The following is a 20,668-nucleotide window of genomic DNA, read 5'->3' on the forward strand; positions in this document are numbered from 1 at the left end:
ACCTAACCGAAAATGCCCTCTCGAGATCGAGGACTTGCAGTTGCTCCTACAGGTCTTCCTGCCCAATTCCCACAATAATCTCCTTTTCAGGGCAATTCTTCTCTGCGGCTTCTTCGCCCTTCACCGTCTAGGTGAACTTACATATCCTGACAACCCTCGCCTTCACAGCAGCCGCAAACTCATTCGACGCTCATCTGTCCTGCTAACGAGCTCCTCCTGCACCTACATCTTACTGTCCCATAAAGCTGACTGCCTCTTCCAAGGCAGCACTATCATCTTTGCCACCCAAAACGATGACATAGACCCGGTGCAACCTTTCGCATCCTATCTTACCTCCCGCGATCAGCTTTTCCCATATCACCCCGCGCTCTTTATAGCCTCCGACGGCACCGTACCTATGCGCTCCTGGTTTATCTCCCACCTACGCACCTACCTTCATGACAACATCGCCGGACATTCCCTTCGCGCAGGTGATGCCACTTTCTTCGCAGCAGCAGGCTGGCCAGACGACAGGATTCAAGCTCTAGGCCGCTGGTCCTCAGAGGCCTTCAAGATATACATTCGTAAGAATCCTGTTGTCTTACAAGCTCTCCTGCATGGCCGAATTCTCTCCTCTCACACTCCCACATTCGCTCGTGTATGACTTTCCCCCTTCAACACACCACCAACCCACCCCTCCTCCAACTCCAATACGTCATCTTTACCGGACGCCATACACGATTGCACTGATGAAAGCTCTCGAGTGCCCTACACGACATCTTGAGGCGCAATGTATGATATTTGGGTCGCCTCCCATGTGGGAGGCGGCCGTTTTCGGCTATCCTGCTTTTCATTGTGAGCGCGCAGCATCCCCGAGTCCTGACCAAGGTACGTGTCGATTAGTCGAGTTTAGAGGAAGGTTTTAACAAGTCTAATTGACGCGGCAGTCATCAGCTTGACTCGAAACCCAGGCAGCATCTGGATGGCTCATGACACTCGCAGCGCAAGTCACATCCAGCAGACAAGCTCCACAGACTGGTGGGGGTCTCGGGAGCACTGCCTCTGTCGAGGCGGAAGGTGTTTCCCGGGTCGGACCCCCCCGCTTACTAGGTGGAGGTGTGCTTCAGGGGTGCTCTCCCTCCTTGACCCTTCTCGCACCTCCACCTTGCTAGGTCTGTCTTTCCGTGCAGCGCACGCCTTGCCATTACTAACACCTTCGCCTTGCCAGGAACATCGCGAAGTGCCATTTTTTGAGCTTCCCACCCTGTCTCTCTCCCACCCATTGGTATCTTCTCTACACGCGCTCTTCCTCTCTCTGTAACAATAGTTCCTTTTGTGCTCCTCGTTGTATTTTTACTGTAGTTGTACACACGATCGCACCGATGAAAGCTCTCGAGCGCCCTACACGACATCTTGAGGCGCAATGTATGATATTTGGGTCGCCTCCCATGTGGGAGGCGGCCGTTTTCGGCTATCCTGCTTTTCATTGCGAGCGTGCAGCATCCCCGAGTCCTGACCAAGGTACGTGTCGATTAGAGTGGAAAACGACTCCTTGTGATGAGTAGAACATGATCGAACAGAAATATATATACTAAACAAATCTGGTTGACCCGGAAAAAATGGGAAAAAGGCGAGGACTCTTCTAGTCCTCTATCCTCCAATGACCCGTGGGTGATCACGGAAGCAGTCTCGCAACACTTCCGGATTCAAGAACCAAGGATCATCAGTTTCTCGACATCACAGTTCAGCATCTGAGGGAGAAGCCGAAGAAGACAACTGAGCACGTGCTCCAAGCCCAACAAGACCATACACACTTGACCATGACATTGAGGATGCCGCATGGGAACCTGGACTTGCATTGGACAGTCTAAGAGTTATCGTTGATGCTGACAGTGATGGAGGAGGCAGCTGATACAGACATTGAGGAGATCTCAGATTCAGAAATGTTTGGCAATGAGGAACTGTGCGAGAATCTGGTGATGCTTGCTGTGCATGAGGAAGATGATGTCATCGACTGTAACGGCCGCGCCAACGGAAGTCACAGAAGTAAGCAAAGACGAGCTGTTACGCTCGGAGATACTTCAGAAGGTCAGACGGAGGAATCGCGAACAGTGAGAGTGGACGCTCGTGCGTTGATTCGACAAGACACAAATGAGGTCGGACTCGAGCTATAACCTACGCTGACTAAGAGTGTCCGTGCGCGATCGTAGGTAGGACGGACTGTACATACGAGGTAGCTAGTGCACTAAATAAAGGAAGTAAGAAACAGGCCGTGCGTCATCGAGGAATGGCCATATTTGGACATGTAACGGTGTCGCCATTACATCACCTCCTTCCTAAGGGCGAGCGGCACGCGAGGTTCAGCGATCATAACACTGCGCGGGTCGGGAAACGCGACCAGAGTGTGTCGTTGTTTGCGACGGCGGCTCGTAGATGTGGCGCAGATTTTGACGCACCGGCGGGGGCGACGAAGGTCGCGGGGCAGCAGCGGGTATGGCAGGAGCGCGGGGGACGGGCACGGGAGGAGCATGGGCAGCGGGTTCATCAGCAGGATGAGGCGTGGGAGGAGTGACAGCGGGCACGGAGGCATGTTCTTCAGCATGTTCTTCAGCTGGGGACAAGGAGGGCACGGAAGGTTTCTGTAGAGAAGTAGAAATATCTGTAAACGAAGGAACCGGCATGACGCGATCAATAATAAAGCGGTGTGGGTGAGGACAACGTGGGTGGCGGCAATGGAAACGCTCGAAAAGCTCATTCTGGGTGGTGGGAATGTCGGAGAGTGGAATCCACGAGTCTTCATCGTGCGACAAATGGTTCCAGTGTACGAGGTACTCGTACCGTTGGCCGAGTTTGCGGCAATCGAGGACAGCTTGAATAGCATTGGCGGCATCGTCAAGATTGAAGGGCTCGGGAGAGGCATGGGGATGGAATTCGGAAGGGTCAGAATAAGGTTCAAGAAGCGAGGCATGAAAAACGAGGTGAAGACGGGAAAGATAAGATGGGAGTTTGAGTAAGTAGGAGTCGGAATCGGTGACGGCGGAGATGACAGGGTACGGACCGAGCTTGCGATGGTCAAGCTTGTCGCTCAGTTGCATCGTCTTGATGTTGCACCGGAGGAGCCAAACGAGTTGGCCGGGAGAAAACTTTGGCACGGGCTGAGCGTGAGTGTTGAAATATCGAGCCTGTCATTCCTGCACCTCCTTCAGCTCCGCACATAGTTCGTCGTGAAGGCGATCCAGGCATGAAGCAAGATCCGCGGCAGCAGGGACAGTGGAATGGTAAGAGAGGCGAGGCTCGAATGTCGGGTGGTAGGCAAGGTTGGCGAAGAACGGAGTCTGATTGGTAGAGGAGTTGACGTGGTTGTTGAAGGCAAACTCGGCGAGCGGTAGATAGTCGACCCAATCGTCCTGCTGGTATGAGGAGTACGCGCGCAGGTACATCTCGAGTGTCTGGTTCATGCGCTCGGTAAGTCCATCAGTACGGGGGTGATAAGCTGTAGAGGTGTTAACAGAAATACGAAGGAGAGTGGTTAGTTCTTTCCAGAACTTGGAAACGAAGATGAACTCTCAATCGGAGACGATCAAGTCGGGGAGACCGTGATAGCAGAATATCCTGTTGAGGAATAACCAGGCGAGTCCGGGGGCATCGATCGTCTCATTGCATGGCGTGAAATGCACCGCGCGTGTAAGGCGATCACAGATGACCCAAATAGAGTCGTAACCGTGTGAGACCGGGAGCCTGATGATGAAGTCCATGGTGATAGACCTCCATGGATGTTCGGGGATGGCGAGGGGTTGCAGAAGGCCGTATGGCTTGTGACGAGGAGTCTTGATGTGGCTACAAACATCGCACGCTTCAACGTAGCGGCATATGTAAGTCTGCATCCCGGGTCAGGAATAGTCACGGGAAACGAGTGCCAACGTCCTCGCTCGCCCCGGATGCCCCGAGATGAGCGAGTTGTGACGAGTATTGAGGATTTCTGAACGCAAGGAAGACGGAACAAATAACAAACCCTTATGGAATACCAGATTGCCCTGAAGCTCAAAGTCTTGGTCTCCTCGAGCGATCGCCTCTGGCCATTCGGAATCGTCGCAGATCACAGTTTTGAATTGCTCCAGGAGCTCCGAATTGTTAATGGCGAGAGTCGATAGGGCTGAGATCGAATGGGAAACACCGGGAGGGGTGGACGACGAAGTGGATGGATGAGAAATTGGAAAAAGTCGCTCGGTATGGACTGGAGTCAGCAGAGTTTTTTGCTGCAGGCAGAGGACGTCATCCCCCTCTCGAGGCGCGTAGTCAGGATGCCTCGAGGGAGCATCTGCAGGGTTTTTCAAGCCAGGAGCATAGTCAAGACGAAAATTAAATTCGGAAAGAAACATAGACCAGCGCGCTTGATGCTGATTAAGGATGCGCGAGGTCATAAAATATTCAAGATTTTTGTGATCAGAAACAACCGCAATTGGCACAGGAGTGCCGATTAGCCAGGCCTGCATGTCGCGAAGGGAATCCACTATCGCAAGGAGCTCCTTGTCATATATTTCATAGTTAATTTCGGAAGAAGACAGCTTACGAGAGTAGTATGCAACGGGGTGTAAGAAAACTTGCGGGTCAGGCTGGTGAAGTATACCAGAAATCGCAAAATCGGAAGCATCAGTAGACAGAGTAGAAGGGAGAGCTGGATTAAAATGGCGAAGCAAAGGGGAAGAGGTAAATACGCGTTTCAATTTTTCGAAAGCAGCAATAGTGTCGGGACCAAAAATAAAAGGATCCGGACGGTTTTCTCGAGTAAGAGAATTCAAAGGTAAAACAATATGCGCATACCCATCAATAAAACGACGATAAAAATTAGTAAAGCCAAGGAAAGATTGCACGTCTTTGACAGAGCACAGGCAAGGCCAATCGGCGATCGTCTCGAGCTTCCGCAGGTGCATTTTGATACCATCCGCACCAAGGAGGTACCCGAGGAATTCGACTTCCGACTTGTCAAACTCGCATTTCTTCGTGTTTGCGTAGAGGCCGGCATTGTGCAGATGTTCGAGTACAAGCTGGACATGTCGATCGTGTTCCTCCTGGGTGCGAGAAAAGATAAGAATATCGTCAATGTAAACCACACAGACGACATCAAGCAGGTCACGAAGCGTGTCCTGGATGAATGCCTGAAATGTGGACGGAGCATTGGTGAGCCCGAAGGGCATCACCGTGTACTCAAATAGACCTAGATGAGTCCGAAAAGCAGTCTTCCACTCATCGCCGGCCTTGATTCGCACATGGTTGAAGGCGTTCTTGAGATCGAGGACAGAAAACACCTTGCAGCCCTGCACGCGGTCGAGAAGATCGTCGATGAGGGGAAGCGGGTAGCGATTCTTTTTCGTCATCGAGTTGAGACCGCGATAATCGACACAAAGTCTCAAATCGCCTGTCTTCTTCTTGACGAAGAGAACGGGAGCAGCGGCTGGAGACATGGATCTGCGAATAAATCCTTTTTTGAGGTTAGTCTCAATATAATCAAATAAAACGGCACGTTCTTCCTGAGAAAGATGATAAAGCGGACCAAAGGGCGGAGTCTTTCCCTCGTCGACATCAATCGTACAATCATATGGTCGATGGGGGGGAAGATCCTTGAGATCCTTCACGGTGAAGACCGAAGCCCAGTCACGATATTTTTCGGGCACGTAACCAAGCGGGTCATCATCAGGAGAATCTGAAAAAGGAGCCAACTGTGAAGCACAAGGCGGGTCAGAATTGAGAGAAGCAGCAGCAATATTATACCCTTCAGAACGGATAGGGTGATACCAAATAGCAGCCGTCTCGCCATTTCTAGCGTATTTCTGAAAACGGCGAGCGTTAACAAACGCGATATTCAAAGAGGGATGCGGAGGGTCAGGAGTCGCGACGGGTGAGCAGAGTTTGCTCCAGATAGCAGAAAGTGTTCCAGTTTGACCAGAGCCAATGCTAGAACCACGACAAGGAGACAGAGGCGACGTAACCAAGGTAGCCAAATAGGAAATGCCTCGGGCAGTCGTGGAACATTGCGCTCGATCTGAGCGGACAATGGAATCTGGGTACAAAGGTACAAGGGTGTGCCCGTCTAGACCAAGGCCTAAACCGAGCACGGTCGGGGACAAAGACTGAACTGAACTAGATAACGGAGAAATGCGGGCAAGACCAAAGCCTTTTCCGAGTGCAGAAACAGGGTTAGAAGGATTCGCACCGCAGCATGAGAGTGCCAAGCGGTTGCGAGTCCAATCAATCACAGGATTATGGCGACGAAGCCAATCCAAACCAAGAATAACCGGAAATGAAACCGAAACAATACCGAGAGAAATATTTTCAGAATGAGACTGAAGAGATAAAGAAGTAATGACATCGTGAGTAACAAGACCTGCGGCAATTGGGCGATTGTCCACCACAGTAATAGGAACCGGATCGTCCTTCAGACGATGTGGAAGAGAATGACGATTAGCAAAAGATAAAGAAATACAAGACGCAGTCACTCCTGAGTCGATGAGAGCAAACGTGTGAATGGCTTTTCGGTTAGGAAAACAAAGTTGAATAGAAACAAAGAAATGATCAGAAGAATTCAGGTCAGCAAGAACATGAGATGATAACTGAAACACAGATGCACCAGCAGGCTTCAACAACCATACGCCGTCTGTTGAACGGACGTATGAGCTCTCCGGAGTGGGTGCCTGAGTCTCCATTTGCTCCGAAGGTCCTGGGACTGGCGAACCTTTGGCTAAGCTTTTCCCGCTTTGGGGTTAGGCTTAGTCGACGACGAAGCAGTCTGCACAGGCTTCTTAGTACGCGCAGATTTATTGGGGCAGTCATTGGCAATATGCCCAGGACCACCACAATACAAACAGAGCCTGAGCTTCCGGCATCGATCTTTCTCGGCATCAGAAAGCGGTCCACGTCGAACAACATCGACCTCCATTGGAACTACATCATTATTGGAGGTGGAGGCTGCCGGCTGCGGTTGCGTGTGCTCTCAAGGCCAATGTTGAACCTCGGAAGCATGTGAAGGAATATGATGAGGGAAGAACTTATCTGATTTCTTCTCGAGTTCACGTTGATGGAGACAGTTGTCCAGAGCAATCACCTGAGTAACGAAGTCCTCGAAATTGGTCGAGGGCTGAACGGTAAGGAAAAGATCCTTAACCGGTTCCTTGAGATTCCTGCGGAAGTACTGAATCTTCGTCTGGTCAGAGAAGTCAAGGTACACAAGCAGCTCCTTGAAACGTGAGGAGTAGGAAGCAGCCGAACTAGTCTGGCGAAGGTTCTCGAGCTTGTGAAGACTAGAGGTCACGAGGTCGGGATCTTCGAAGCGTTCACGAAAAGCGTCGAGAAAACTGTCCCAGTCCTGGAGGAGGGCCGAGTTGAACTGTTCAATTGAATTGAACCACGACGCGGGTGATCCATCCTTCAGGTAGGTAGCCATATAGACTGCCTTGTCGTAGTCCTTCAGCAACCCCCGACGCTGTAAATGAACAGCGTGCCGAATTTCCTTCAAAAAAGGAACAACCTCCTCGGGCTTGCCGTTGAAAATGCGGGGCTCTCGGAAGTGTATCGTAGGCACAGAGGGGGTCGCCTGAGGCTGCTGCATAGTCTTGAGCCGGTTGGTGACTGCCTCGATCGCGCGCTGCGTGATATTCTGATACTCATGGAATTGGTCAGCATGACGACCTAACGCAGCGACCGCAGACCAAAGGACCCTTCGCTCGTCGCTGTGTCTGGAAGCAGCGGCAGGAGTGGGGGTGGCAGAACCGGCTGCGGGAGTAGTGCCCGAAGAACTGGGTGGAATTTCCGGATCAATCTCCATGATGTCAGTAGTTTCTGCGCTTTCACGCAATACTAAAGAGTGAATTTGAAGACTTTACGGTAGGACTAGAAGTGCGCGAGAGCACTCGAGGGTAAACGAAGACACGGGCCAATCAGGGGTTTCTTCGGAATGAGTCGAGGTCGAATCAAACTGTAACGGCCGCGCCAACGGAAGTCACAGAAGTAAGCAAAGACGAGCCGTTATGCTCGGAGATACTTCAGAAGGTCAGACGGAGGAATCGCGAACAGTGAGAGCGGACGCTCGTGCGTTGATTCGACAAGACACAAACGAGGTCGGACCCGAGCTATAACCTACGCTGACTAAGAGTGTCCGTGCGCGATCGTAGGTAGGACGGACTGTACATACGAGGTAGCTAGTGCACTAAATAAAGGAAGTAAGAAACAGGCCATGCGTCATTGAGGAATGGCCATATTCGGACATGTAACGGTGTCGCCGTTACATCGACGAGGATTGGCTCCTGCAAACATGCAAAACAAGGAAAACAAGAAAAGGAGCATATTGGTCAGTAACAGCAGCCCTATTAGTCACACAGAAGGTAGTTCATATGTTGGAAGTATATTTGATCCAAAATTTTTGAAGGAAAATTGCTTGGATTTGAGATGGCATCATTTTATTGCCGTTTGCAGAAGAATTGGCGGTCGCGCATTTCACGCGCGTCTTGCAGAAATACGACGCTCGATCTTCCGAGCTTCATATCTCCTCGACTGTCACTCGGACTACCTTGAACACATATATATTCTGAATCCTCTCATCGACGACATGTGCGCCCCGGTATCAGATCCGCGGTAAGTGCTGTGGGACGTGAGATCTCGAGAGGTGACCTGTATACCAACATATTGCCTGTATCTCGAAAACGATGAAATATATTTTGATCAACACTATGCTACTGTATTCCTGACGTGTATGTGGAATGCGCCCCAGCAAAATCAGGACCGGAGTTCGATGTTGGAGCTGTGCCATATAGACATCCTCGTTGTCGGCTAGTCTCGCACGTTTTGGCTCCTACCCTCATGGCTCACTGCTATGCTCTCTCTGATGGCCTGTACGGTATACTTCTTAACATGTTCTGCAATCTCACCATGCCGACAATCACTCAATACAAGTGTTCATGAGGCATATAGTCGGCCGGGCGCTGTCTGACTACCAGCGGCATGGGAGAATGACTTGCGCAAAATCTTCTGGAGGGTGTGCATATGTCGGATTGGCAGTAGCTCAGGATGTCTGGGTGAGTGACATATTGTTGTGAATGTCTTATGTGGTGAAGAAACTCGGCCTTCTTACAAGAAGCTGTGGATTGTCTGCATGGTCCGATGTTGAAGTCCATTCCTGATTTTGCTGGGACGCATTCCACATACACGTCAGGAATACAGTAGCATAGTGTTGATCAAAATATATTTCATCGTTTTCGAGATACAGGCAATATGTTGGTATACAGGTCACCTCTCGAGATCTCACGTCCCACAGCACTTACCGCGAATCTGATACCGGGGCACACATGTTGTCAATGAGAGGATTCAGAATATATATGTGTTCAAGGTAGTCCGAGTGACAGTCGAGGAGATATGAAGCTTGGAAGATCGAGCGTCGTATTTCTGCAAGACGCGCGTGAAATGCGCGACCGCCAATTCTTCTGCAAACGGCAATAAGACCAAACAGGGTAAAAGTAAGAATTAGAGAAATCGGCTCGTGCCAATCAAATCCTAAGGTCAAAAACTGTCTGGGGTAACAATAGTAGCCAAGAATTTCCTTTCTTGAGGCCCGGAAAATCGTTGCAAATACATTCTATGTAATAAAATATTTTATTTGTTTGGACCAAGATTATTAGTCAGCGCGCCGTGCTCAAGAAACTCTAAATTTCCTAGCTGGTATCGTCTGGTATCGTTGACTGTGACTGTCCTCGCGCTCGACTCTACGCTCTTACACTCGCCTTTCGCTATACACCACCATGTCTCGGTTCTTCAGGCAAGCAGGCGACTCCGACAGCGAGTCCGAGTCGTCCGAGGAGGAGCTCATGTCCAGCGATGATGAGGGTGCACCCAAGCCTGCGTCAGCCAAGCCTACTATGTCTCGTCTCCTGCGCACTGGCGATGACTCCAGCTCAGAGGAAGAGGAGGACGAAGAGGAGGAGGAAAGCGAGCTGTCCGAGGAAGAAGCCAAAGAGGAGAAGCGCAAGTCCCGCTTCCTCCGCACCGAGTCCGACGAGGACGAGAGCGATGAGGACGTCAAGCGCGTCGTCAAGAGCGCGCGAGATAAGCGGCTTGATGAGATGGAGGCATGCGGCAAGGTCATGGACAACGCGCTCAAGATCAATGACTGGGTCGCAATCTCCAATGGTACGCTGTCCCTCTGTGCCTGCTGCCCTCTGTGCCCGGCTCACCCTTTAAAGAATTTGACAAGCTCGTGCGGATGGTCCAGAGGCAGCAGAATGTCTCCGAGCCCGTTCCCCCCTTCTATATCCGCACCCTCACAAACCTTGAATCATCCCTCAACTCTGCCGTGGCTAAGGAGAAGGAAGCAAAGAAGAAGATGAACGCCAGCAACGCCCGCGCGCTCACGGCCATGAAGCAGAAGGTCAAAAAGATCACCAAGGAGTACGAAAAGGAACTCAAACAGTTCCAGGCGGTGCGCTGCTTCGTTGTTTGCATATTTTGCGTCGCTGACCATTTCAAAGGACCCAGAGGCTTTCGAGAAAGAGTACGCTGCCTTACTCGTTCACGAGGTTACTGCAGCGCCAAAACCAAAAAAGGTCAAGAAATTGCTTGCTGGAGCGAGTGACGAAGAGCAGGAACAGCCAGACGACGACTTTACGACCGTCGGCAAAGGGGGCAAGGCGATGCTATTTACCTCCGATAGTATCTTCAAAAACCTGCAACTCATCCAAGATGCTCGGGGCAAAAAGGTGCACTAGTATTTCCTTACCGGTTCCCAAAGAGTATGTCTGACGCCGCCCCCAGAACACCGATAGATCGGACCAGATGCGTATCCTCGAGAAGCTGCTCGAGGTCGCGGTGACATCGTATCAGCGTATTCGCGTCCTGCTCACACTCATTTCCTCGCGCTTCGACTACAACTCGTCCGTTTCGACACACATGCCAATCGACTTGTGGATATCCGCACAGCGCGAGGTCGACCAGCTGATCTCCATCATTGTCCTGAACCCCGCCTATTCGGTGCAGGAAGTTACCGAGGACTACGACGAGCAGGCAGAGCGCTCGCCTGCTACGGAGAAGGACGGCGTTGTCCGGATTCGTGGCAGCATCATCAGCTTCGTCGATCGTTTGGACGACGAGTTTACGAAGAGTTTGCAGAATATTGACCCTCACGGGACAGAGTATGTCGATCGGCTCAAGGACGAGAAGGGTCTCTACTGCACTATCTGCCGCGCACAGGCACTGTACGAGAAGAACAAGCAGGAGGAGCCGCAGGGCAGGGTGGTCATGCGGCGGTTAGAGCACATCTACTCGAAGGTTTGCTCCCTATGTATTTCCTTTGTCGCGTTTCTGCTAATGAGGTTGCCATACAGCCTGACGCTGTCGTGCATGCTCTTGAGTCGGCAGTGGCGACTATGGATAACAAGCCGTCAATTGTACTCTCCGTCGAGGGTCAATCATCCATGCTCATCCACTCCCTGTGTGTTCACCTGTACAAGTCTGGCAACTCTTTCCTGCGAACACGCGCTATGCTCTCGCACATATATCACTATGCACTTCACAACGATTTCCACACCGCGCGAGATATGCTCCTGATGTCTCATCTCCAAGAGTCCGTATACTCTGCGGACGTCGCCACCCAGATCTTATACAACCGAACCGTAGTGCAGTTGGGCCTGAGCGCATTCCGCTGTGGTCTGATCAAGGAAGCGCAGGCTACGCTGCAGGACATCTTCGCGACCCAGCGAGTCAAGGAGCTCCTCGCTCAGGGTGTGCATCAACAGCGCTACCAGGTGCTGACGCCTGAGCAGGAGAAGGCGGAGAGGCAGCGCCAACTTCCCTTCCACATGCATATCAACACCGAGCTGCTGGAGGCGGCGTTCCTAGTCTCGAGCATGCTCGTCGAGATTCCCCTTCTCGCGAGCATCGACTCGGAGGAGCAGAAGCGGAAAGCGATCTCGAAGTCATTCCGCCGCTTATTGGACTTTGCAGACCGCCAGATATTCACGGGTCCTCCCGAGAGCACGAGAGACCACATCATGCAGGCAAGCAAGGCACTGCAGAACGGCGAGTGGGAGAAGTGCCGCGATTTGATTCAGAGCATCAAGATTTGGAGTCTGATGCCGGAGGCCGCGTCAGTAAAAGAGATGCTGGCAAAGTAAGTCTCTGTTCTGGCCTTGCGTTATCTTTTTTTAACACCGTCGTAGACGTATCCAGGAGGAGGGGCTGCGCACATACCTGTTCACGTATGCTCCTTACTATAGCACATTATCGCTGTCCTTGCTTTCCCGCACATTCTCGCTGCCTCTGCGCACAGTCACGTCCGTGGTGTCCAAGATGATCTGGAACGAGGAGCTTTCCGCGTCCCTCGACCAGGCAGTGGGCGTCGTTGTCTTCCACCGGATCGAACTCTCGCGAACACAGCAGCTCGCGCAGGTTTTGGCGGACAAGGTCAACAACATGATGGAGCAGAATGAGAAAACGCTCGACCTCAAGCTCGGCAATACAACTTCTTGGGGAGATCGCGTGGACGGCGCGAAGGGTGACAAGCGGGGAGAGCAAACGCAGGAGCGAAGAGGCCGCGGTGAGCGCACCAGGGGAGGTGTTCGTGGTCAGTACCCTTCTACAGTATCTTCGGCAAACATCAATCTAATGAGTTCATCCATAGGTGGTGCACGCGGTGGACGCGGAGCGCGTTTCGCGCAAGGTCTCGGGAACCAGATGGCGGGTACACAGAGGACCCGGTGAACTGCATGTAGCATGCCTTTTCGCTGTATTCACACAAGATTTTTCCTGGGTATGAATTGATTTCAAAACTGCTTTGACAGTATGCTATCACGGTCTGTACATGTACATGTATGTACATCGTCAAGATTCTCTTAGACACCTAATTAGGATCTGCTGCTGGTACGTCAATCGCTGTCGTCGCCAGTCGGGCTATCCTCCTGTTCTTTATCCTCGTCCTCATCGCTGGACTGTGTTTCGGCAGTCCAGTCGGTTACTTCCAGCTTCTCGTTTTTGAATGTTTCTGAGGGTAAGAAAAAAGGTCAGGCAGGTGTGCACCTCGGCAAGTGCAAAGATACCTACCACCTGTGCCTACTTCATAGCCAGCCTGGGTTACGCATCTCGACAACTCCGCCTTCGCCTCCACTTTCGTGTTCTTTCCAAGGATGCAGCCATCGAGTTTTGCGCTGTAGCACGTGACACACTGAGCGCAATGCGCAGTTGCAGGAACAAATACACACACCCGTCCTCGACGACGCAGTGATCCAAGATCACACATCCCACAATTCTGGCCATCTTGCCAATGACGCAGTGCTGCCCAATCACGGATTTCTTGACGGTAGTTCGCTCGTCTACGCGAGTGAAGAGGCCAATCATTGAGTCTGAGGATATCTGTGCCTTCTGGTCAATGAGCGATCGACTCCTCGAATCGGTAGGTAGAGAATAGGTCGTTTGCGCAAGGAACTGTGAGCTTGTCAGCACGGAAACCGTCCGTGTAGACTCTCGACTCACATGTCGGTTGAGTTCAAGGTAAGCGTGAAGGGTGTTCGCACGAGCAGCATAGCCCTGTTCGGCCCTATGTACCAGCAGACCCACTCTCAAGCTCGGCACTGTGGCCTCCTCTGCCTCGTCAACGGGTGACGCTGCTACGGACCGGATTAACCCATCTCCCGGGTCAACTGGGGAGGCCAAACCCCGATGATAATGATGATGATGTCTATGTATATCAGTATAAATAGTGGAATGTCTCAGTGCCAATCCTTGCGAGGATGTGTTTGAGAGTGGACTCAGGACTACAAAGACGTTCATTTGTCGGTGAGATGAACCCTGCTCGTTGCTAAGAGGTGTACATACCAGAGCCGTATTTTTCTCTTCGAGTGCGCTGATACTGCGGCTTGCACAACCACGGGATGAATTCTTCACGAATAGAGTCCAAGCGTGTCTTTTCTTGCAAAGCGTCTAGGACGTGTCTTCGGCATACGTAAGTATGGGAATCGTTCATGTTAGCGCATAGCTTTGCGCGGGGATATCTGCTTAAACAATGGCATCAAACTCCAACAAGTCATATATATATTTACAGGACTGGACGCACTGGGAGAGCAGACTCATCCTCAATTCGATCTCTTCACCGTTCTTGTCTACGTCATCGGGAGTATCGATATACAACAGGGTTCCCGTCCTTTCGTCCCAGACGATCGAAACGGGAGAGGGTAGGACTCCCCACTCGTCTGAGCTACCGGCTTTCTCAGGTCGCCGAGCTTCGTAAAAACAGGCGGTGGCAATCGAGCCATCATAGGTCGACTCCGTCCTAAACTTATTGACAATCTGACTGAGAGGCAGGGAATCCGGAGGGACAAAGTCGCAGGGAAGGAGGACAAAATCGTGTTGAATGCGTTGGGAGAAGTGTCTGAGGATGGAACACGTTCCTACGGCGGATTCTTGGGTTTCGTCGTACGTTTGTAGGTCGATACGAAGAGATGGAAAGGATGTGGAGGAGTCAGATTGTATGTAATTTGACAGGGCGGATCGATGTGGGGCAGGACAGATGAGAAGGACATCTGAGAGTATTGTTGAGAGATATTCACATAATAAGAACGTAATCGTGTGCACCCCGTATGCCAGACTGCTCTATCCACGCAAGAGGATACTCGATCATGGGTTTGTTTGCGATGGGTAGTAGAGCCTTGGGACACGTTTCGTCGCCATTGTTGCCGGTCAAGGGGAGTAGCCTAGAGGGGGGTGTCAAGGAAGGGGACAGAGAACGCACGAGCGTGTACTTGCTCGTTGCCAAAACCTGCGAGGACGACGGCTGTGAATTCCTGGGAGACGAGGACGGTCGAGCTCTCGTCAAAGTTCATCGTCAAGACGCGTGCCGCCCTGCGCGTGTGGTATTGCCCTGTCTCTTACGGATTCAGGCCGGTGAACTGGGCGAGAATTCTGATGTATTTTTGACGAGCTCTTCGGCTTCCTGCCTTGATATTCGTACGGTGGAGAGTCAGTCCTGGTAGGTACTGCAAGTAAACGGCGAGTCAGCTCAGCGCTATCGAAGTGACTAGGAAGACTACGTCGTAGTCGGTGAAAGACAATATCTGGAAATGAATCCGTGATCACCTGAGACATCCACCAGGTTCGCCGCCGCCCTGGCCGTTCGACGTTCGTCCTGCATGCCATCCTCACCGTCTCCACTGCGCTGTCGGCCTTGTGTTTTTCCATGAATGTCCACGACGATTTTCCCGTACTGACCTCTCCATCCTCCTCCCCCTTCGGTACCAGCCACTGATGCCTCCGCCTTCCGTTCACCAACTCTATCGTCGTCTCGAGACCATTGGAAAGGGCGCATACGGCTCCGTCCACAAGGGCATACACATCCCAACAGGAAACGTCGTCGCCCTCAAAATCATCAATCTCGACACAGAGGACGACGATGTGGGTGATATACAGCGCGAAGTGGCCCTCCTCACTCAGCTTCGGGACGCGCCCAATATCACACAATACTATGGCTGCTACCTCGATGGCCCTCGTGTATGGATTGTCATGGAATATGCTCAAGGTGGCAGTGTCCGCACCCTGATGAAAGCCTCCAAGGACGGTACACTTGAGGAGAAATACGTTGCGGTCATCACACGAGAGGTCCTCATGGGCTTGACCTACCTTCACAAGTCCTCCATCATTCACAGGGATCTCAAGGCCGCCAATATCCTTATCACAGCAGCCGGCAAGGTCATGATATGTGACTTTGGTGTCTCTGCGCTTTTGGTCACTGCGTCGAGTAAGCGCAATACACTCGTCGGCACACCACATTGGATGGCTCCTGAAGTCGCGCATGCTTCTGCATATGATACCAAGGCCGACATCTGGAGCTTGGGCATCATGATCTATGAGATGATCAAAGGGAGCGCACCACATTCACATGTCGTGGACCAGGCGAAGCTCATACAGATGATTCCTCGTATGAAACCGCCTCGTCTCATCGAAGGAGAGGGGAGCAAAGAACTCCGAGAGTTTGTCTCCCACTGCTTAAGGGAGTCTCCCAGTGATGTGTGCTACGCTCATTTCTTCCTTGCGAGTTTACACTGACACGCGACTTGAATGCCTGTAGCGACTCAGTGCTGACGAACTCTCCAAAACCAAGTGGATTAAATCTGTTTCACGTGTACCTGTCATCCTTCTCAAAGATCTCATTTTGCGATATGATGCTTGGATTAAAAGTGGTGGTAGCCGAGCCAGTGTAGCTGATCCTCTCCCATGGGAGGAAGAAGAGGAAAGAGAGTGCGTCCAAATTCATGACAATTACCCGACACACTGATGTCCTTTCTAGCTCCCAACCTTCCGCGGCCGACGATGACGAGAATACTTGGGAATTTGACACCGTTCGCGGTCGTTCTTCGTTCGAAATTGCGGATTTTAATCACACACTCGATGAAGACTTACCATTGTCTTCCTACCCGACCATTCGACCCACTGCTAACTCCAGAGTACCCGCTACTTTACGCATGCTGTTTGAAACCGAGACGACGGCTCTGGATCCTTTTCGCATACCAACTCTCGATCAGTCTCAGAGCGATTTGCAGTCGGACTTTTCTGTTCTGTCAACTCTCAGTAATTCTCCTGTTCGAGGTCGCAGTCCCTTGAAGGTGCCTCCTACGGTTGAGCAGGATGGTGACGATTTAGAGACCGCGAAGCAAACCGATTTCGTTTTCCCCCCTCGGACCTCGACGCCGCGTGCCAAATCGAAGCTGGCTATGAAGAGTTCTGCCTGGGATGATCAGCCTTCTGAGAGTGCCGCAGAACGGCTTCCCCCACTTGGACCAGGTATTCCGTTAGGAACTGCTCCTGTTCTGCCTGGGCGAGCGAGTCTTGAGGCAGACATGAGCACTGGCTCCGGTAAAGCAACACCCTCCTATCGAGAAGTTCGCTCGACACGCGGTTTGCCGGATATTGAGATCCCCTCGTCTTCAGACGGATCGCCTTTTGCTACCACCCTTGACCTGCCCACTCCTCCTATAATTCTGTCTGTCTCGTCACCAGAGCAATCCGTGACTGCTCGGCCAGCCGTAAACCGCAAGCGTTCTCAGAGTAGTGCTGCTGGGTTAGCGTCTCTTTCTCCTCGCGAAGATCGTGAGGTTAGGTCTGCTGGAGGTTTCCACTTCCCTTCCCCACCCCCATCAGCCGCGTCTGCTCAGGGCAGGTTTCCGCCTCATTCTCCCCGGTCATCAACCCATCTACCAGCTGGACATCACAGCACTTCACCGGCACATGCGAGTGTGTCGACAATCTCGACTACGTCCTCTGGGACTCATCAGTTCACGCATTCTCTAGATGCCGCTCTTTCGCCTAGGAGGTTACCTTCCCCTGCTTTACTACCTACTCCTCCTTTGATCACTCGCGCTCGGTCTGCAACAGCTGTTGCAGAACCCGGAAATCGTAACACTTCTGCCACAGCAGGCTTGAAGACAATGTCACGGAAGCCAAGTCTTAATCGCCAGGCAACAGTAGCAGTCATGGAAACCGTGAATTCAACCATTATGCCACCTGTGAAGCCCTTCGCACGAATTCGTGAAGACCGAAGCGGTAGTCCTGCAGATAGGTCGAGTGTGCAACTTCCGGGCTTGAAGGATGTGCTAAAGGTAAGCAGCATATGATGTTCCAAGTTGCGGGGTAGACTGACATTGTGTGCGCCAGATCCCCACTTTGAGTTCTGAACATCAGCTTGGAATGCCAGATCTGCTTCCCGCGTCGCTCTCCATCCTCACGCAGCCTTCACGCCCGCTCCCAACACAGGGCTCGGCAGGCTATTCCTCAGATATCGGTCCGCATAGCTCGCGACCGCATCCACTGACTAATTCTGCTGCCGCCTCCTCTACTACCTCTCTCAGTTCACTGTCGTCCCAGCTCAATCAATCGTTCGTTGATTCCCGCGGAGGTTCTACCGATTCAGTACTGATGCAATCGCATACACGATCTTACTCTCATGGGGGATCGCAGGCATTTGTCGACACCCTCATTGGTCCTCCGATACGACCCCTTGACTTTGCTAAGTTAATGCATTCTCATGATGCTACGCACATGCAACTGGCTCGAACCGTTGAAGACCTTTCTCAGTGGCTGTCACTCGTTGAGATCGGGCTCACGCAGATGCTGGACAAGGCAGACCGAGACACGATTGAAGAGGAGCAGGAGCAGGAGGAAAGCCTAGTGGGAAGTGGCGGTGACGGACATATCGTGTCGACAGACACGCGGACACAGTCGAGTGCGGCGCTGGCCGCCGCCGAGTAGTTGTGCATCTGTATCCAAAGTTCGTGCTCAGCGTTGAGACACTCTAATAGCATATATATCCTAGCCATCTACATTCCATACACGACTGCAATGATGACATCGAATCTTAGAAACACTCTAGATGTAGCTGTGTTGGGCAAGATAATCTGTAATTATGCGCACGGCCTCCTTGACGTCGCATTCGTCCGTCTTGATGTGGATCTCCGGTATTTCTGGGGCTTCGTACGGAGCCGAGATGCCCGTGAACTCTGCGCACAACAGTAAGAATGATCGCTAGAGCTATGTGGTAGCCCTCACCTTTGATTTCACCGGCCCTGGCTTTCTTGTAGAGCCCTTTGGGATCACGCTGTTCTAGCACGTGCAGTGGGGCGTCGATGAAAACCTCGACGAACCCGAGGCCTGCCTTCGCATGTATGTCACGGGCGATGGCGCGGTCTGCGCGGTAGGGAGAGATGAATGCGGTCACAGTAACGCAGGATGCGTCGGCAAACAGCTTCGAGACCTAACGGCGGCAGTTCTGTTAGCATCAAACCAACGAAAGGGTGTACCAGGTTCACCTCCCCGATGCGTCGGATATTTTCATTACGCGACTTCTCATCGAAGCCAAGATCCTTGTTAAGACCGAACCGGATGTTATCGCCGTCCAGGCGATAGCTGAATTTGTGGATATGGAGCAGATGCTGCTCAAGTGCGCACGCGATTGTCGACTACCCGATCGTGACCACAAAAAGGGTCGGTCGGCTATAGGAAGCTTCGTATGAAGGAAGATCACCTTGCCACTGGCACTGAGGCCCGTTAACCAGACTGTGACACCTTTCTGCTTGAGCAGCTCTGAACGTTCGGTGCCGTCCACGGAGCCTATGGAACGGATTTAGCACCGGAACAGTGTGCTTCGTCGGAGCCATACCCGGGTGGAAAACAATGTTTGTCGCCATTGCAGGATGCGATGGTATCAGCGTGGACGTGAGGCATCGACCCAGGGGACGTTGAATCTTTTGGCTTTGGAGGTCGCGCCATCATGGTATCACTACGATGTGCTCGGAAACTTGAACAGCGATGTGAAATTCTGAACGCGACGGTATACAAAACAAGTAGTACTACACGTGACTTATGTACAATAACAACAAATCGACGAGATGGTGGTATTCAGAAGTAATCCAAGGAGTACGAGTCAGTACAGTACAGCAGTTGCGTGGGCTGCCGTTGGAATTCCTCCAGGACTATGTGTGGAGGCGCCCACACACCCAGCTAACTACCTTCTTTATAGCTTCTGTCACCTCCGCGGTACTGAGAGGCTGATCAACGGGTCCACAGTGCATGAATAATACTGGAGTGCACTTGGGTGGGACAGTCCGCTCTTGTAGTTTCTCCTGGCGTGCAGCCAGTCTCTTGGCTTCGGCGAGAGAGCAGTACAGCATGAAATCGCAGAGGTAATGGCCCGCGTCCATCGACGAGTACACTTGCTGTGATTCACGTTGGAGGGGAAGCAGGGGATGATCAGGGAGACAATGGCTTACCTCGACGCCATTCTCCTTCAGGTAATGGAGAAGTTTCGCTACATCGATGCTCGTCGTCAGTTCATCGGCAAACGTTTCGTATCCCTTGCCAAATCCGCGATTCGGGGGGTGATCCGTTCCGTCCGTTCCCCCCTCGGCGCGAGCCTGACCTGGCACGGACATTCCAGAGCCAAGGATGGGGGGTTGGCCAGGAATCGTGATACCGGGGATGGTCATGGGGGAAGATAGGCCCAACATGTCAGCCATCCTGTCCATGTCGGTATCTGTAGGATTGAGGGGATCCTTAGGGGTCTCCTTTGGGAGGAGAGGAACAATGGGGGCATACTCTCCATCTGCATCCTTCATGCGGAATCCGTTCTTGTGGCTAATTTTCTCCAAGCGGAGAGGACCACGACCGGCAACACCGACATGGAGTATAAAGTCGTAACCGTTCGGTGAAGGAGCAAGGACTGTGTCAGGATCGTTGGATTCTGGGAGGACAGGGGGACGAGCATGGAAGCCGGGTACGGCAGAGAGGACGGCTTTGTATGTGACTGGCACTTGCAGGGTGGTGATATGAACGGGCTTGGGGCGGAGCATCTCTTCCATATCATCTGTGATGATGGCATCATGTTCTACATGGAGAATTGGTTCAGCTGGGGGATCTGTGTAGATGATGGTGTTGTTGAGTGGTTTGACGGCCAGCCAGGAAGGATTCTCGTTGTATTTGGCAAAGGGCTACAACGACACACAAGGATCGATGAGATAAAGCAGTGTGTGTACAGCGAAAACATACGCCAAAACCTGTGATGAGGACGCGGAGAGCGTCCGGGTCGACGAAGGCCATGTCCGGTGCACTCGACGAGCTCATCTGCGGTAAACACTCTGGGAGTACGGCCGGTGTGACTGCATTCAATTCTACC

At 52.1% G+C, this 20,668-nt stretch overlaps 6 protein-coding genes across 6 annotated transcripts; 2 read left to right on the plus strand and 4 right to left on the minus strand.

The window, feature by feature from the left end:
• Positions 1 to 2,339: 2,339 nt before the first annotated feature.
• Positions 2,340 to 7,798, minus strand: SCP_0306910 (Transposon Tf2-12 polyprotein; the record flags this gene model as incomplete). The annotated part of the gene is made up of 4 exons (XM_027756080.1): positions 2,340 to 3,122; positions 3,177 to 3,472; positions 3,992 to 6,320; positions 7,079 to 7,798. The coding sequence occupies 4 exons, from the start codon at positions 7,796 to 7,798 to the stop codon at positions 2,340 to 2,342; spliced, it is 4,128 nt and encodes a 1,375-aa protein (XP_027611881.1).
• Positions 7,799 to 9,764: 1,966 nt separating this feature from the next.
• Positions 9,765 to 12,717, plus strand: SCP_0306920 (Eukaryotic translation initiation factor 3 subunit C; the record flags this gene model as incomplete). The annotated part of the gene is made up of 7 exons (XM_027756081.1): positions 9,765 to 10,152; positions 10,206 to 10,441; positions 10,491 to 10,718; positions 10,774 to 11,286; positions 11,343 to 12,127; positions 12,177 to 12,580; positions 12,638 to 12,717. The coding sequence occupies 7 exons, from the start codon at positions 9,765 to 9,767 to the stop codon at positions 12,715 to 12,717; spliced, it is 2,634 nt and encodes an 877-aa protein (XP_027611882.1).
• Positions 12,718 to 12,881: 164 nt separating this feature from the next.
• Positions 12,882 to 14,831, minus strand: SCP_0306930 (Probable translation initiation factor eIF-2B subunit; the record flags this gene model as incomplete). The annotated part of the gene is made up of 8 exons (XM_027756082.1): positions 12,882 to 12,997; positions 13,057 to 13,160; positions 13,217 to 13,437; positions 13,486 to 13,766; positions 13,828 to 14,003; positions 14,066 to 14,531; positions 14,584 to 14,702; positions 14,755 to 14,831. The coding sequence occupies 8 exons, from the start codon at positions 14,829 to 14,831 to the stop codon at positions 12,882 to 12,884; spliced, it is 1,560 nt and encodes a 519-aa protein (XP_027611883.1).
• Positions 14,832 to 15,252: 421 nt separating this feature from the next.
• SCP_0306940 (Pkinase-domain-containing protein) lies at positions 15,253 to 18,249 on the plus strand (the record flags this gene model as incomplete). Its single annotated transcript, XM_027756083.1, has 4 exons — positions 15,253 to 16,011; positions 16,073 to 16,242; positions 16,292 to 17,600; positions 17,656 to 18,249. The coding sequence occupies 4 exons, from the start codon at positions 15,253 to 15,255 to the stop codon at positions 18,247 to 18,249; spliced, it is 2,832 nt and encodes a 943-aa protein (XP_027611884.1).
• A 117-nt stretch (positions 18,250 to 18,366) lies between these two features.
• On the minus strand, positions 18,367 to 19,184 carry SCP_0306950 (Adenylyl-sulfate kinase; the record flags this gene model as incomplete). Its single annotated transcript, XM_027756084.1, has 5 exons — positions 18,367 to 18,497; positions 18,547 to 18,751; positions 18,807 to 18,956; positions 19,022 to 19,107; positions 19,157 to 19,184. 5 exons carry the CDS (start codon positions 19,182 to 19,184, stop codon positions 18,367 to 18,369), a joined length of 600 nt encoding a protein of 199 aa, XP_027611885.1.
• A 285-nt stretch (positions 19,185 to 19,469) lies between these two features.
• SCP_0306960 (peptidase C15 pyroglutamyl peptidase I-like protein) lies at positions 19,470 to 20,616 on the minus strand (the record flags this gene model as incomplete). Its single annotated transcript, XM_027756085.1, has 3 exons — positions 19,470 to 19,712; positions 19,767 to 20,483; positions 20,542 to 20,616. 3 exons carry the CDS (start codon positions 20,614 to 20,616, stop codon positions 19,470 to 19,472), a joined length of 1,035 nt encoding a protein of 344 aa, XP_027611886.1.
• Positions 20,617 to 20,668: the final 52 nt, after the last annotated feature.

The sequence above is a fragment of the Sparassis crispa genome, assembly GCF_003851025.1.
Source record: "Sparassis crispa DNA, contig_000002F, whole genome shotgun sequence".
Classification (NCBI taxonomy): domain Eukaryota; kingdom Fungi; phylum Basidiomycota; class Agaricomycetes; order Polyporales; family Sparassidaceae; genus Sparassis; species Sparassis crispa.